Genomic DNA, 17913 nt, shown 5'->3' with positions numbered 1-17913 from the left:
GCATGACTCGTATAAGGAAAATGGAATGACAACATGAAAATTATAAAATAGCCTACATGTTTATATTCTGTATGAAACCACAATGGGCGCTAAACTTGCGGTGTTAAAGGGACAGTTCACCCAAAAAGAAAAAATTCTGTCATCATTAACTCTCCCTCATTTTGTTACAAACCTGTATAAATATCTTTGTTCTGATAAACATGAAGCAACATATTTTGAGAAATGTTAATAACCAAACCAAGCATGAGCCCCATTCACTTCTATAGTAGGAAAAAATAATACTATGGAAGTGAATGAGGCTCATGAATGGTTTGGTTACAAACATTACTCAAAATATTTTCATTCATGTTCACCAGAACAAAGACATTTATACAGGTTTGTAACAAAATGAGAGTTACAAACCTGATTTACAAATAAATTATACAGAATTTAAATTTTTGGGCGAACTATAAATCCGATGGGGTCAAAAATTAGGGTGCACCTAACTTTTGTGCTGGTGCACCTAAGAAAAAATGTTAGGCGCACCAGTGCAACCAGTGCAAAAAGTTATTGTAGAGCCCTGGCCGGTCATTTAAAGTAGTCACTCATCATCAGCCGACCCCGCCTAAACCATGTCCATGTATCTATGTGGTAAATTAAGAAAAAGGAAAGTAAAGTAATAAGTATTGAAGTTACTTTTCAAATGCAGTAACTAGTAAAGTAATCTCATTACAATTTTAAGAAGTAACTAGTAACTAGTAACTAATTACATTTTTTGAGTAACTACCCCAACACTGGTTACCAATCCCAGGAAGTAAACTTTTGCCTACAATCCGTGTGTTTGTTGTAGTCCAAGAAAAGAGATTTACGTTGGAGGCGATAACTCGCATCATCGTTACTTTGGGGTTTGTACCTTTTGCATATCGTTAACATGTACTAATACACACCAAAGGAAATGTAAAAACGTGAATCGGACAATAGGTGCTCTTTATGAAGAATACACACATCAATTCTGAATGACTACAGTCATAATTGCTATTATATGAAAAAGATTTAAGTTTGAGATGTCATTATTTCGATACATATGTGTGTAAAGCTCACCTGTGCAGTGCCGAGAACAGACTGCTGGGACTCAGTAAAACAGGTCCCTCTGGTAACATGGTTCCTCTCTCATTGACCCAGTGCAGGTAACCACGCGTCATATTAGCCATTCCAATCGCCCTCGCCGAGCAGTACAGAAACTTATAACCGTTCCTGTAAGACGACACGCACACAACATCACAACAGAGTTTCTCCATCCTATCAAAGAATCAATCAAGCTGAATTGCTTGTGTGACAGCGATCCTGGGCTCTTACTGGCTGACGTTATGATACAGACGTGCGATACCCTGATGGGTCCAGTCTTTACCCAGCGTGGGCAAAATGTGTCCCAGCTTGTCCGACCTGCGAAGAGTGTGAACAGATTAATCGCAATATTATAAAATGGTTAATACACCTTGTGAAAGTCTTTCAGCTGGAATATTTTAGGTTTATTGATTAAAGGGGTCATATTATGAGATTTTTTTTTAAAAGGTGTAAAATAAGTCGTTGGTGTCCCCAGAGTGCGTATGTGAAGTTTTAGCTCAAAACAACACACAGATAAATTATTATAGCATGTTAAAATTGCCACTTTGTAGGCCTGAGCATGAAATGCAAACACTGATCGTAATGATGTTGGTTTGTTGAAATTGAAACTAATTGTGCTATCAATAATTTTCTCTTTCTTTCTCTCTGCACTAAATGGCAGTGCCGTGGTTGGATAGTGCAGATTATGCGGCGGTATTATTATAAAAAGATCCCCTTCTGACCTTACAAGGGGAGCCTATTTTTTCACATGCTTGCCTTGTAGAGAATGATTTACCAAAACAAAGTTACAGGGTTTTTCTTTTTAACGTTTTCTTATTAGATAAAAGCACTAGGGACCCAATTATAGCACTTAAACATAGAAAACGTTTTTACGCTATGACCCCTTTAATATAAGTGTGAAAGCAATGCATGTGTTCAATATAGTAGTGTAGGGGTTTTCAAACTTTTTTTGTCAGGCGAATCGCCTTTTTCTAAATTATTTACTTGAAGTATCCACTAAGATTTTAAGTAAATATTTTAAAAATATTATAATAGCACATTTGCATATTAAACCTCACTATTTTATTAACATATTTCTTGTAATTTTATTTATTTATTTTCCATCCATTTTAACATTTTTATCAGTAGTATTTTAAAGTTAATAATTATAATTAATATAATATAATTCATTATTTTTTTCAACTGTTGTGTAATGGTCACATGACATGCAGATTAAACAAATACAATATATCTTTTGTTAGTAAAATCTACTTTGTTAGTAAGTATTTTATTTAGACTTTTTTTATCTAAATTATTTGCATCTTATGATTTGATTGTAATTAATTAAATTTCAATCTAGTGCTGGGCAAAAGATTAATCTAGATTAATCGCATACAAAATAAAAGTGATTTTTGGCATAATATATGAGTGTGTGCTGTGTGTAATTATTATGAATATGTAAATACACACACATTCGCGTATGTATTTAAGAAACATTTACATGTGTATATATATTTTCTATATTATATATAAATAAAAAATTGATATATAAATGTAAAAAAATCTAAAATGAATATATGTTTGTCGTTAAATATACATAATAATTACAAACAATACACACACATATATTATGCAAAAAAATAATATTTTGTGTGCGATTAATCGCGATTAATCTTTGCCCATCAACTCACAAACCCCCTGCAATTAGCGAACCCCAGTTTTGGAACACAGTACAGCTACGTGTGTCACGCAACAAATTTATTTTAAGATCGTACCTGGTGATTGTACCGTCTATATCTGATATGATGATTTTATCACTCCACTTCCACAAGTAGATGGTTCCCTCACAGCGACATGTTCCCTGATACTGAGTTGTCACACTAAATATCACATCATTTGGACCTGCTTTTAACTGCAGGTTAGCCTAAAACACACACACACACACACACACACACACACACACACACATATACACACCATTAACATCCTTGCATGTGTCTTATATTGTATGAAACATTTACTCATGTGAATGTACTTACCAGCTGTTCAGAGGTCAGACGGAGGGTCTTCTTATAGGCCACGCCCCCTGTGGGGAGGTTGGGGTCTGTGTGGACAGGTTTGGTGGTTTGATTGGCAGATAAGTGATCATCATCACTGGAGGAGGACTCTTCTGTCCGTCTAAAAGTGTTTATATAGTGTTGTATTAGTGCAATATCCATATTGATTCATTTGATGTATAGGTCAGATCTTAACCTGTTCTTGTCGTCTCCTGCGGTAGACGCTAAACCAACTGAAACTGAATCCTGAAAAAGTAGAAAAAATGCACATGAGAATCTACTCGGTGTCAAAAATATTATTATTTTTTTATTAATTTTATTCTTTATTTATATATAATTTAGTTTGTAAATTTAGTTTTGGTAATTAGTTACGTAAACATTTTGCATACTGATTTTGTGCTGTTTGCTCTTCCTCGCCATGAAAACCACCATCTTCCTCTGTTTCTGGGCATCTTCTCCTTTACAACTCTTTCGACGGCGGCCTGTGAGCGACACACACGTAAACGCAACACATAGCATCACAAACACGTGTCAATAACATACACTTGCTGCATTTTTATGCGACCTAGTTGATAGGATAAAAGGATGAAAATAAATAAATCAGATGACAAAACTGAATCCCGTGAACTAAAACACACATACAGATGAGAAATCGGTCACAGCAACACCAAGTCATTTTACAGTGATGTGTGTGTACAGTATGTGTATTGGAGAGACATCAGGTAGGATTTTCTTCCCAAATATATTTGCTTGCTAATCCAGTTACAATCAAATTTGTCAGGTCACGTATTAAACCAGCAGATGGCACACTTGCATAAGTGGGTGATTCTCACGAAACCATTGAAACACCATGGCACTAATGATTTTAGCTTTAAAATGTGTAATATAGTAACATTAACCCTTTAGTTCCTAGGGACATTTTGTGCCATTTTGATTTTGATTTTTAAACCATCTTGACTGTGATGATTGAATATTGCCCAAACTTGCCAAAGGTTAATCATTTTTGATACATTTTAGAATTTTGGTTTCAGTTTTTTAAATTAGCTTAAAATGGCTAAGCTACGCAAAAACCGACTAATGTGTTCCTAAGGACAAAAAATGCCCCATTGAAAACCATTATAACTACCATTTTTGACCCCCCATTTATCTTAACATAAACTAATACATACATTTATGTCTATATATATAATTTTGAACTACTGGCCTTGAAGTTTTAATTTTTATACTTGTCCACCAGGTGGTGCTACTTTTTACCATTTCATGCATTCATCAAAATGTCTCAATTTTTGCTGTTTTCTGCGGACCGCATAGCTGCTGAAAAGATAAACCTTTAATGTTGAAAATTGGTGTGTGTGTAAAAAAAGTGTGTCTGAGTGGTAAGGGGGTGGGGTGATGTCGGGGTGGGGTCGGTGTTGAGTGGGGCAGGGGGGCATATTCAACATATCCAAATTCTTCTCTCTTTGAAGGGCACATTCTGCGTTATAAACTAATTCAGTAATAAAAACGATGAGAGGCCAGAACCGAACAAAATCAATGTTCATTTTGTTTCTCGATCATGTTGTTTATGCAAGTATACTGCTATAAGTATGAACAGTATAGCAGAAGTAGTGAAAATGGCAAGGCATTACAGCACACATAAGGCTCCTGAAATAATCATGCACTTCAAGAGCGAGGATGGCTCCTCATCTTCCTCCGAGGATTCTGAGGTCGACACGGAGGCCTCAGAGGTAGAAGTAGACCAGCTGGAGTCTAATTCATTAGAGGGATCTTCAGAAGACTTGTCAGAAGGTGAGAGCGGAGAGGAGATGGATGAAGTGGCGGCAGGATGGATGTCAAATATTGAAAAATCTTCTGGTCTCCCACAAACATGGAAACACTCCGTTACTTCCCAGCAGCCAGAGATTTGATCCCAGAGCTCACAAACTATGCCACTGCCCGAATCAGTGCCCTGACTTCAAGCTTTTCATTGATGCTGATGCATGAAATCCTGCAGCATATTGAGGCCATGACATACCTACATTGGAGAAAGTCACAGACTGGAGAGATCTTGAGACAGAGAAACTGCAGGCTAATGTGGGGCTGCTCATTCTGACCGGTGTTTACCGATAAAAAATGAATCAGTCCTTAGTCTCTGGAGTGAGAAATCAGGACAGGTCACTATCTGGGCTACGATGTCCCACAAAAGGTTTCACGCCATCAGGCGAACACTGTGGTTTGATTAATGTTAACATATTGGCATTTAAAGGGTTAAAATTTCCACAAATGTAATTAATATTTGACATGTATGTTTCAGGAAGAAGTAGTGTTAAAAGATTTAATAGTTTAAAGTGGAAAAAATGATTGATGTATGATATTTTTAGAGCAGTTTTTGGTAAGGTGTCCTTTTGGCCTTAGGATCATTTTGGCCTTAGGAAGTGTGAGTTTTGTATAAAATCTGACCCTGTTCAAAAAATAACAATGCATCAAAATCAATGTTGCTACCAATCTTAGACCCATCCTAGGGTCTAATAATTATTATAATCAAATGGTAGTTCAAATGTTTTTTTGGAAAATAATTTTTTCTGTTAAAAAACATGGGTTAATGTAAACAAAGGGTTAAAATTTTCACAAATTTAAATAATATTTCAAATGTATGTTTCAGGCAGAAGTAGTTCTAAAAGACTGAATCGTTTAAAGTGGAAAAAAATATTGACATATTATATTTTTAGAGCAATTTTTAGGAAGGTGTCATTTTGTGGCCTTAGGAACACTTAAGGAAGTTTTTTATAAAATCTGACCTTGTTCAAAAAATAACAATGCATGAAAATCAATGTTGCTACCAATCTTTGACCCATCTCAGGGTATAATAATAACAATAATCACATGGTGGTTAAAATGTGTTTTTTGGAAAATATTTAGTTTTTTTGTTTTTTCTGTTAAAAAAACATGGGCTAATGTAAACAAACAGGCATATAAAGGGTTAAAATTTCCACAAATTATATTAATATTTGATATGTATGTTTCAGGCAGAAGTAGTTCTAAAAGACTGCATCGTTTAAAATGAAAAAAATATTGAAGTATGATATTTGTAGAGCAGTTTTTGGGAAGGTGTCATTTTGTGGCCTTAGGAACACTTAAGGAAGTTTTTTATAAAATCTGACCTTTTTCAAAAAATAACAATGCATGAAAATCAATGTTGCTACCAATCTTTGACCCATTTCGGGGTATAATAATAATCACATGGTGGTTCAAATGTGTTTTTTGGAAAATATTTAGTAATATTTACTTCTCCATAAAGCGCTGCTTGAATGATGGCTTTATTATTTTTCTTGATGAAAAACACAAGAACAAAAAGATATCGGTTATATTAAACATCATTTATGTATATTTTAACAAATACGAGTAAGCACGCGGCTTCTGCCTTCGTATGGTCAGTCAGCTCGCCTCGCACACTCTGACAGGAATAAATGAAATCTGACACCTGCTGCTCTCTGTGACGTGACGCGCGTTCGGCTCCGCTAAATTCAGTCAGCAGACACTTTCAGTTGTAAGTGTTTGCTCTCGCTAATGAAACTAAATGATGTAATTACACGAAAATATCAAAACAACGGTGAAAGACGGTGTCGCGGTGGGCAAGTGATCTAACCGGTGAGAGGCTGAAGCACCGGTTATCACCGTTTCACCGACCATCGCGGCAAGCCTAATTTGATATAATAAAGCAATGAGCCAAAATAAGCAGTCTTTTACAGTAATTTAAGAACTGTCATGCAAGACTTAGTCCAATACTTGAATGGGGAAAACCGATATCTCTAAAATCACGTGCTGATATCACAATTAACGTAACACAACACATTTCCGACCAACAATTAAGCCTGATATTAACTGTACCATAATATTTGTATAAACGTCTTTTCTCTAGTTAGTTATACTGAGCATGCGCAAAGATTGGCAATCGCCTCGCTACTCCCTATATAAAGCCCCTCCCCAGAGAAGCGTCAGCATTTATAGATTAGCCTTATGGTGCTTTATTATTTCTTTTCTGAAACTTTGATTTCGTTTACTTGGAAAGGATTGATCAAATAAACGGAGCAATTGTGCGTAGTTGTGTGTGTGTGCGCGCGCAACATTACGGCTGCCAAGCAACAACACAGACGCAGTAAAAGGCTTGCCAAATCGACGTCACCCTAAATGCGCCGGTTTGACGCGTTCATGCAATGTTTTGAGGGAGACGCTAATTTTACTCGTTTATCCTCGGTCGAGGACAACGCGGAAAAAAGAAGATAATAGATGCAAACAGGTAAACCCATTGTAAAATAAAACCATATGTAACTAGTTGTCTTAAAGGTTTAAAGGTATACTGCTTTATTTCTTCATGCATTGTTTACCATGCATTTCTCCTCCACACACACACACACAGAGAGAGAGGGCTGTATTTATTAATATAAGTAGAATTGTGTATTGCTTGTTATTTTACGTTTATTGTATATAAACTAATCTTGACAGATTTGCATTTATTTATCTTTAAATAAGGTAGTTAGTTAATGGTAATGTTTTTGTTAGGACATAGCATGAACACAAAGTTATTATGCCAACTTATGACTAAGGTTTTAAAGTAATACTTAATTTTATTTTTACCCCATTGGCCATATGCATATCCGAAGTGGCCAACACTGTTTTAAAAAAGTAGTATACTTCTTCTAATTTTGACTAATGGAATAATGAATCTTCATTTGTCTTTCTTTAGATAACCTGCTGGTTTCCTTCTGCCATGCAGTGGAAATGTAAGTTTTGCACTATCGCATAAATCATGGAACATATTCCCGCATTGCTCCGATACCATGTCTCCATTCAGACTGTCCATGTACCTTTAAGTCATTTAATGTATTGAAAGTACATTTATCAAAAACCCCAGACTGCGTGGTACATCGAGCATTTGTGCTCTTATGAATTGTGTAGTTTGCATTCACTGCAAGTAATTCTGCCTTCTGAACTAAATGACCCTTTCCCTTTGGCAGCCTAGAATATCCGAGGCCAGTTCTTTGTCACATTGAAGCATCACATCTGCTGCTAAGTGACCTTATTGTATTTTATTTTATTATCGTTTGTGTTGTTGACTTATTTTTATTTTTATTTTAGAATTTCAGCCAGCAATGTCAATGATGTTTCGCGTTATTGTGCACGACAGTGACATTCGAAAGGTTGTGATTTCAGAAAAAACAGCTGATGTTGATGCCTTGAAACGTGTGCTTCAAGAGAAGTTGCAAGTCACATATTCTTTCAATGTCCAATTTGAAGACCCTGACTTTAATCATGCATTATGCAACCTAAGTGATATTAATGATTTGCCAGATAAGGCAACATTGAAAATAATTCCTCTATCAACTTCTCCCTCCTCAAGTCAGGCCGACACTGTACTTCTCTCAGGTTCGGATACATCAGAGCAGTTGTCTGCTGAACGCCAAAGTGAGTGGCCAGAGGATTTTGAAATCCCTGAATTTTCTGTTAATGTTGAGTATCGTCTCCGTCAGGGAAACCTTGCTTTTATGAAAGATGGTACAAGTCTTGATGTTGGAAGAGACATTAAAAATGACATATTGGAATCACTTGCGGGTGCCATGTACACTTTTAAGGCATATCCATCAGATGAAAACTTTGCTCAAGTTGCTACCGCTCTTATCAGAGCACACCCCTGCTTGACTGAACCGGGTTCTTCAACAGGATCAGCTGGATGGAAAAAACAGCCTGAAATTTAAAATGGCCAACTACAGAACAAAACTGCGTAAATGTGGCTGTAGTGATGTTGCTGTTGAGGGAAAGAGAGGTGCAGAAGCAGGCAGTGCTTTCAGGAGAAGCATTAAAAAACCTAGACGATTTGAAGTAAATTTTTTGCCAAATTTTCCTAACGGGGAGAATGAAGACAGTCAAGAACGCCTGAGAAAAGAACTTGTAGAAGAAATGAAAAAGAAGAGCCGAGACATGAGCCTCATTGGCCAAAAGATGGACAGTACATTTGCCCTGAGACGGAAGGAAATCATTCACTCTGAACCTCCTTTTTCTGAGATCTTGGAAAAATGGCCACTACTTTTCACAGAAAGCCAGGTTTGTTTTCTTTTCCTCTTCACAACCTAAAGTGCTTTTTATTAATTTCTTTCTTTTTAAGTAATTAACCATTCTGTGCTTGTGCTTAGATCTTTGCAGAATTCAATCGTATATCTGGCAAGAATCTGCGATCTGAATTCTATGCAGCACTGGACAAACACTCTGCACGTTTCCTTTAAATTTTCCGGAAGAAAGGGGGAACTCAAGGACGAACACTTGATGAAATTTTACGTCAGGTTGATTTAAAGGTACTCCTTTATTTTGTTAAATGTTGTTATTGTTAAACCATGAAATGAATTTAACCCTCTTACCCAATTTTCTGTTTGTTTTTTTTAGTCATCTGATGTATCTTGTGTGCGTACAGCTGTACTTCATGGACTTCCAGTTCTCCTGGGGGATGACTCGGATGAGTTTTTCAAGACGTGCTTTGTAAGTAATGTTGGTGTTTCTGCTTTAAGTTTTGTTTCATGATTGTATGGATCAGGTTATGAGAAGGAGTATACAGTAGACAGACTAAAGCCCAGTATACACTGCACGATTATTGGCTGTCCCAGACGAAAGATTGCCATCGTGAAACAATCGTCGCGATTTCTGTGATCGTGGCTCTCCATCGGTGGTCCTATGTTGTACAATGAGAGAGGTTCAAAGACGGCCATTTTCCCGGTCTTGCATCCAAAGATAGCCTACAATAGTTTTCTGACAGTGTCAGAAATTCGGCATGATCACCGCACAGTGTGTTTGCTGCTACGACCTGCGCGCCGGTATTTGTTTACCGCGAGCGCATGCTGGTGACGTTGCGCCACGTATGACGCTGCCACCGAAGCTTCCATGTCATCATCGTATAGTCTACATGCCTCTCGTAACCGAGTTTAAACGATACATGGCACACAGTGTGATAAGGTAATGATCTTATAAGAGGACAAAAATCGTGCAGTGTATTCCGGGCTTAAGGGGCCAATCACACATGGCAGTTGCAGGCACCTTTTTTAAATGATATTCTGTGGGCAGGGAGCATGTGCGCGCTGTTTATGCGTTTATATGTATGCAATATGGCAATTCATAAAAGAACGCTCCTAAAATCTATATGTGTACATTAGTTCAAATACAGTAAAGTAGCATTACTAACTCTTGGGTTGTTCAAACCTCTGACTTTTCTTTGTTTATTGGAAACAAAACAAAATTTATATTTGTTTGGCAGTGTATGGTACCTATATCTTTAGCTTAAAAAAACACGAGTTATTTAATAATTCTTTGTAAACAAAGAAAGTCATAGGGGTTCTAAGTAGGGCTGCACAATAAATCCTATGCGATATTACGCGCATCTCCTCAGTAAAGCCGGTTCCTTGATTAGTAAATTGCTATCACCTGCTTTTAGATGGAGCTGCATGTACCACACAAAGCTGTAGTTCACTGACAAGCTGGGCCATATCGCATGCATATTGCAGGCATAATATAGGCATAATAATTAATGTGAAATTTGCCCGATTGTCAGTGATCTACGGTTTTGTGTAGTAAATTCCGCTCCATCTGAAAGCAGGTGATGCCAATTTACTGTCAGGATCCGTCAGAATCATGTCTTTTATATCTAGTCTTTGTGTGCGGGGTCCTGGCAGTACCATGTTCTATGTGGGAAATGTGTGGTTTTAGTGGTGTATTACTTTGACCACGCATTTCCCGGGTCTCGTCACTTTTTCCCCGATCCCTTACTTGTAATGATTTCCAGGTGTATGTAATTTATTTTGTCCCTATTTAAAGTCCTTGTGTTTGATGTTCTTTGCTTGTGCGTTGTCTTTCTTGTTGTGAGTATCGTGTGCTTAAAGTATCCTGTCATGAAAGTATCCTGTCTAGTTTATTGTTATTTAGTAGAGTTTGTTTGTTAGTCATCCTAGTTTAGTCAGTGTTTTGTTATCTTGTATTTGTGATGTTTTGCCCCCTCGTGGGTTTTGTTTTTTTTCTGTTTTTGTGTCTTTAATTAAAATCATCAGTGTTTTTGTATACTTCCGTCTGCGCCTGGGTTCTTGCATTGCCATTTCCTGACAGAACGCACAAGCCAACACCGAACCCAGCAGACATGCACAGCCGTCAAGCGAGGAGAGGTCGTGGTTTCGTCCTGGAGTGCGAACCGGGTCCAATCTGGTACGATCCACTCGTGTATGGACCCGGTGTTAATTCCAGGAGGAACCCGACCAGAGCCACTGAGCCTGTTCCGCTCCCTTCTGTCCCGGAGGGTCGAGTCATGGGAGTTCTGACCCTGGGCGGTCCGAGGCTCACCTCTCCCAACCCAGAGAATTCCTCTCCACCAGTCTCTCTCCGGGGAAAGCGAGAGAGGAGGATTTCATGGGAGTCGGCATCCGGTGGGTCCTCATCTGAGTCCGTTTTGCCTGCCACAGTGCCTCTTCTCCCTTCGCCACTTTCTGCCCCGCGACCCAGGAGAAAGAAGAGGAAGAAGGGAGCCTCCTGTTCTCCGTCTTCTCCTGGGCTTACACCGACGTCTCAGCTAGCGGCAGAGACCCCTGTCACTCCGCCGCAGCCGACAGAGCCTGCGCAGCCGACAGAGCCTGCGCAGCCGCCGCAGCCGACAGAGCCTGCGCAGCCGACAGAGCCTGCGCAGCCGGCGCAGCCGACAGAGCCTGCGCAGCCGCCGCAGCCGACAGAGCCTGCGCAGCCGCCGCAGCCGACAGAGCCTGCGCAGCCGCCGCAGCCGACAGAGCCTGCGCAGCCGCCGCAGCCGACAGAGCCTGCGCAGCCGCCGCAGCCGACAGAGCCTGCGCAGCCGACAGAGCCTGCGCAGCCGCCGCAGCCGACAGAGCCTGCGCAGCCGCCGCAGCCGACAGAGCCTGCGCAGCCGCCGCAGCTCCAAACAGCTGCAGCCTCCCCTGTCTCGGCTCTCCAGCTGGCCGCAGCACCTCCTGTGCTTCACCCAGGACTCCTTCAACCCTCTAGTCCTGCCCTGTCCCCTTCTGTTATGCCACCCTCTGTTGTTTACCCCAAGAACCATGTCAAGCTTCCCAGGTCTTCCACAAGACCTCCCCGGACTTCCTCTGCTTCACCCAGGACTCCTTCACCACCACCTTTGAACTCTTTTGTTCCCCCACCCCCCCTCCCTTCTTTTTTTTTTTATTGTTTCACCTCAATCCTGTTATTGTTATTGACTTGTTGCCCTTGTTAGTGTTTGTAATGTTCTCATGGTTTTTGTCTTGAATTCAGTCTATTATGTCCCGTGTTTAGTGTTCCCCCTGAGGAGCGTCTGGTAGCCGCTCCTTAAGGGGAGGGTACTGTCAGGATCCGTCAGAATCATGTCTTTTATATCTAGTCTTTGTGTGCGGGGTCCTGGCAGTACCATGTTCTATGTGGGAAATGTGTGGTTTTAGTGGTGTATTACTTTTACCACGCATTTCCTGGGTCTCGTCACTTTTTCCTCGATCCCTTACTTGTAATGATTTCCAGGTGTATGTAATTTATTTTGTCCCTATTTAAAGTCCTTGTGTTTGATGTTCTTTGCTTGTGCGTTGTCTTTCTTGTTGTGAGTATCGTGTGCTTAAAGTATCCTGTCATGAAAGTATCCTGTCTAGTTTATTGTTATTTAGTAGAGTTTGTTTGTTAGTCATCCTAGTTTAGTCAGTGTTTTGTTATCTTGTATTTGTGATGTTTTGCCCCCTCGTGGGTTTTGTTTTTTTTCTGTTTTTGTGTCTTTAATTAAAATCATCAGTGTTTTTGTATACTTTCGTCTGCGCCTGGGTTCTTGCATTGCCATTTCCTGACATTTACTACTAATCAAGGAACCGGCTTTAGGCTATGTTTACACGTGGGCGGCTATTTTCATAAACTGACATTTCAGCCTCTCCAGTTTCCAAAATAATATCGTGCACACATGTCAGTTTTCAGAAAAGTGTTTATTTACATGTACCCGTGCATATATGCTGTCAAGAGAAGCTCAAGCCCACGTAAGCCAATCACCGGAAGTGCTGGTGGTGATGCAAACTGGTTCTTCATGTTGGAGGGAGGAGTTGTTGCAGTAGATGATCGATGACGTCAAAGTACCGCGAGAGCGAGTTGAGGAATCACACGTAGAGGTCTAATTTCGAATCGCTCTCGCTGTACTTTGACATCATCCGTCTGTCGGTTCTTGCAGCGCCACATGAAGTTAAACATGCGTAAAATTGCTGACATCCGAGCACTCGTCTCTGCTCCTCGACATAATGGAGCAGCTGTATTTGCAAATACAAACACACAGAACGAGTTTGCACGAACATAAATGTCATCTTGGAAGCGTTCAGAGTAGCTGTCACATGTAAACATAGGGTCGCACTTTTCACGTAGGTGCGAGCTCTGGCGCATAGTCTGTGACGTTGCCTGCTTAAACATCCGTTTGTCTCAGTTTATATGCAACCTTGCAACCGAAGATTTTCAAGATCTCCACTCTGGCCAGAGTTTTTAGAAACAATCGGTTTCAGAGGCGAGTTCTCGGTTTGCGTGTAAACGAGGGGCACAAATGAAGGTAAATCTCTCAGTTTTTAAAAATAGCCATGTACGTGTAAACAGGGCCTCACTGAGGAGATGGGCATGACAATCACATGCGATTTTTCGTGCAGCCCTAGTTCTAAGTGATAGAGAATTAGTAAATGATGAATATATTTTAATAATTATATCAACTATCTGAACTATTAATTCTCTTTAGTTCTGTGAGATTAATAATTAGGAAGAATGCAAAAGAAGTCCTTCTGAAAGATATTTTATAACTTGCACGATTTATTTTATTGATGTCTTTGGCAATCATGTTTGCCATGAAGCTTGATTACACTTTCTTGTGCATCTTACCAACACAGTGCACTGTGGTGAACAAAATGCTTCAAGCTGAAGGAAGAGATTTGCGTTTTTTTTTAAACAGCTTTTGGACACTCTTTATAGACGGTTTCATCGGACGCAAGTGTGGTGACGTGATACACATCTGGTCCGAACTTTACTTCCAGTTTCAGTTTTTTTTAATGGTCTGACTAGTTGCTAAACTGAATTCTTGAACAAATAACCTCGTCGAAAATAACAAATGTTTTGGTTTCCTATGTAATACGTGTTGTTTATTTTGCTCATTATATAAATAAACTACATTTAAAGGACTTTGTTGTTATTTATTCTTACCGAAGTTTATCAGAAGTTACGCATTGACCACGAAAGCCGCTTGTTTATGTTGTCACATCTGAAACGTCTATATTTTGCTGAATATGAATTCTATACAATCAATGTCTTAAGTTAGAAAGACGTTCATTCTTATTATTTTCTCTCTTTAGGATTCTGATGTAGATGCAGACTTCAGCCAAATTGATGTTGGCCTGCTTACAGTTCTACCTGAAGACATGCCTGCCAGAACTCCACATGCACTCAACACTAACGCAATAAGGGAAATCATTCTGGAGGAAAAATTTGTCATGGACGATGTCCGAAGCTTGCCACATGCTGTATGTCTCCTTTTTGCTTTAATCTATGCTCTAAATTTAGACTACCCAAAGACAATGAGGAATACATTTGAATTTATTCAGAGGGTATTTCTGTCTTTAGGAGGTAAGAACCTGAAACCCAAACTCCAAACTCTAAAAATCAGCTTTTAACCTAATGTCTTTTCTTTTGGCCTTGGGTGCCTATGCTAACCGTTAAAGGTATAATTCACCCAAAAATTCTGTCATCGTTTACTCACTTTCATGTTGTTGCAAACCTGCCTAAATTGAAGATGTTTTGAGGGGTGTTTGCGGCCGGGCTGTTCGTGGACCCCGTTGACTTCCATAGTAGGATAAAAGAATACTGTGGGGGTGGACGGGGTCCATGAATGGTTTGGTTGCGGTCACTTCTCAAAGTGTCTTCATTTGTGTTCATCAAAACAAAGAAATTTGGGCGGTTTGTGACAGCATGGGGGTGAGTAAATGATGACAGAATTTTAATTTTTTTGGGTGAATATTACTTTAACTGGTTGATGCAAAAATTAAGAAAATGTTAACCCTTTAAATGTGTTTAGGCATGTTTAGTAATGGCACTTTTTTCACATGTGCCTTGACTTCACTTGTTAAAAAGGGATCAGTTATGTGTTTAAGTAACTGTCCCTTTCCTTTCATGTTTTGTACTTGGACTAAGTGTGCCTTGGTTTTACCTCTTGTAACAAGGGGAAGAGTTTTTTCTTTAAGTATCACCCTTTCCTAAGTCAGTTGTCTGTATTTCAGGCATGTTTTGTAATTGCACTAAGTGTACCTTGGTTTCGCCCTCTTGTAACAAGGGGATCAGTTATGGTTTTTGTTGTTGTTTATAAGTAGCAGACCCTTTCCAAAGTTAGCTCTCATGTATTTTAGGTATGTTTTGTATTGCACTTAGTGTGCCTTGGTTTTTACTTTTGCTTTTGAAAGGGTCTGTTACTCAAAAAACATTAGACATGTTTTGTATTGCACTAAGTGTGCCTCGTTTCACCATTTGTAACAATCAAGTTTTTTAAGTAACAGACCCTTTCCAAAGCCAGTCTGTATTTAAGGAATATTTGTAATTACACAATTCCAAATTGTTGTTTACAAAGCCAAATTTCTGCAGAAACAGGCCTATTTTGTTCTCTAAAGTGCCTTTTCTTACAGAAAAGCTTTTTAGGATTTTGTTGTGAATGACAGAAAAAGGCAAGTTAGTCAGAAAGACTGATACTGTTTGAACAGAAGTGTCCATGTGTTCACTGCATTATGTTTTAAAAAGCTTTCTAGCTGTTTATTACAAAAATAAACAGTTCAGAATTTCATATGTGTGTTGAGTGTTTTCTCTATCAGTTGTACTTAAAAAAATATGTTCATTTTACTTAAAAAAACTTTGGAAACCGATTGCACATAGTTTTTTAAGTTGACATAGCTTAAAATTGTTAATTAAATCCATGTTCAGAGCACTAGTATTTAGAATGTTAGCAGTACTAAATAAAACCTTGTTAGTTTAATTGAATTAATAAGGTAATCTTAATAGAAATTCTTAAGTATCATTAGTAACCATTGATAAGTATGTAAACTTAAAATTACATATTAAACTAAATTGATATGTATTAGTAAATTTACTCAGAAAATGTTTGTTATACTTACTAATAGCTAATTACTAAGTTAACCTTAAGTTTGCTTTTAAGTTTGCTTTGGAAAAATGAGGCAATCGGTTTCCTTAGTTTTTTTAAGTAAACTGAACTTGTTAGAATTTACAGTGTAGAGTTCCTAGGGACATTTTGTGCCATTTTGATTTTGATTTTTAAACCATCTTGACTGTGATGATTGAATATTGCCCAAACTTGCCAAAGGTTAATCATTTTTGATACATTTTAGAATTTTGGTTTCAGTTTTTTAAATTAGCTTAAAATGGCTAAGCTACGCAAAAACCGACTAATGTGTTCCTAAGGACAAAAAATGCCCCATTGAAAACCATTATAACTACCATTTTTGACCCCCCATTTATCTTAACATAAACTAATACATACATTTATGTCTATATATATAATTTTGAACTACTGGCCTTGAAGTTTTAATTTTTATACTTGTCCACCAGGTGGTGCTACTTTTTACCATTTCATGCATTCATCAAAATGTCTCAATTTTTGCTGTTTTCTGCGGACCGCATAGCTGCTGAAAAGATAAACCTTTAATGTTGAAAATTGGTGTGTGTGTAAAAAAAGTGTGTCTGAGTGGTAAGGGGGTGGGGTGATGTCGGGGTGGGGTCGGTGTTGAGTGGGGCAGGGGGGCATATTCAACATATCCAAATTCTTCTCTCTTTGAAGGGCACATTCTGCGTTATAAACTAATTCAGTAATAAAAACGATGAGAGGCCAGAACCGAACAAAATCAATGTTCATTTTGTTTCTCGATCATGTTGTTTATGCAAGTATACTGCTATAAGTATGAACAGTATAGCAGAAGTAGTGAAAATGGCAAGGCATTACAGCACACATAAGGCTCCTGAAATAATCATGCACTTCAAGAGCGAGGATGGCTCCTCATCTTCCTCCGAGGATTCTGAGGTCGACACGGAGGCCTCAGAGGTAGAAGTAGACCAGCTGGAGTCTAATTCATTAGAGGGATCTTCAGAAGACTTGTCAGAAGGTGAGAGCGGAGAGGAGATGGATGAAGTGGCGGCAGGATGGATGTCAAATATTGAAAAATCTTCTGGTCTCCCACAAACATGGAAACACTCCGTTACTTCCCAGCAGCCAGAGATTTGATCCCAGAGCTCACAAACTATGCCACTGCCCGAATCAGTGCCCTGACTTCAAGCTTTTCATTGATGCTGATGCATGAAATCCTGCAGCATATTGAGGCCATGACATACCTACATTGGAGAAAGTCACAGACTGGAGAGATCTTGAGACAGAGAAACTGCAGGCTAATGTGGGGCTGCTCATTCTGACCGGTGTTTACCGATAAAAAATGAATCAGTCCTTAGTCTCTGGAGTGAGAAATCAGGACAGGTCACTATCTGGGCTACGATGTCCCACAAAAGGTTTCACGCCATCAGGCGAACACTGTGGTTTGATTAATGTTAACATATTGGCATTTAAAGGGTTAAAATTTCCACAAATGTAATTAATATTTGACATGTATGTTTCAGGAAGAAGTAGTGTTAAAAGATTTAATAGTTTAAAGTGGAAAAAATGATTGATGTATGATATTTTTAGAGCAGTTTTTGGTAAGGTGTCCTTTTGGCCTTA

The 17913-nt window shown here is 38.7% G+C and overlaps 1 protein-coding gene and 1 long non-coding RNA gene across 4 annotated transcripts in view; one reads left to right on the top strand and one right to left on the bottom strand.

Moving 5' to 3' along the window:
• lpin1b (lipin 1b) overlaps positions 1-17913 on the bottom strand; it is a 39244-nt gene that overhangs the window by 8295 nt on the left and 13036 nt on the right. For both annotated transcript variants that reach the window (XM_055186906.2, XM_073856391.1), the window contains exons 12-17: positions 3530-3622; positions 3337-3386; positions 3123-3261; positions 2859-3007; positions 1336-1422; positions 1081-1233 (exon numbers count right to left, since the gene is read on the bottom strand). In XM_055186906.2, the coding sequence (XP_055042881.2) occupies positions 1081-1233; positions 1336-1422; positions 2859-3007; positions 3123-3261; positions 3337-3386; positions 3530-3622 (671 nt within the window). The remainder of the gene's footprint in view (positions 1-1080; positions 1234-1335; positions 1423-2858; positions 3008-3122; positions 3262-3336; positions 3387-3529; positions 3623-17913) is intronic.
• On the top strand, positions 6409-16417 carry LOC129440727 (uncharacterized). Of its 2 annotated transcripts, XR_012358749.1 has the most exons (6): positions 6409-7416; positions 7864-7900; positions 8256-9218; positions 9308-9466; positions 9555-9647; positions 14504-16417. It is a non-coding gene; the product is annotated as an uncharacterized lncRNA (long non-coding RNA). The 2 variants fall into 2 exon arrangements; XR_012358750.1 differs by lacking the exon at positions 8256-9218.

Source organism: Misgurnus anguillicaudatus, chromosome 18, assembly GCF_027580225.2.
Source record: "Misgurnus anguillicaudatus chromosome 18, ASM2758022v2, whole genome shotgun sequence".
Classification (NCBI taxonomy): Eukaryota; Metazoa; Chordata; class Actinopteri; order Cypriniformes; family Cobitidae; genus Misgurnus; species Misgurnus anguillicaudatus.
The sequence above is the reverse complement of the archived record's forward strand: the minus strand, read 5'-3'. Positions and strand labels throughout refer to the sequence as shown.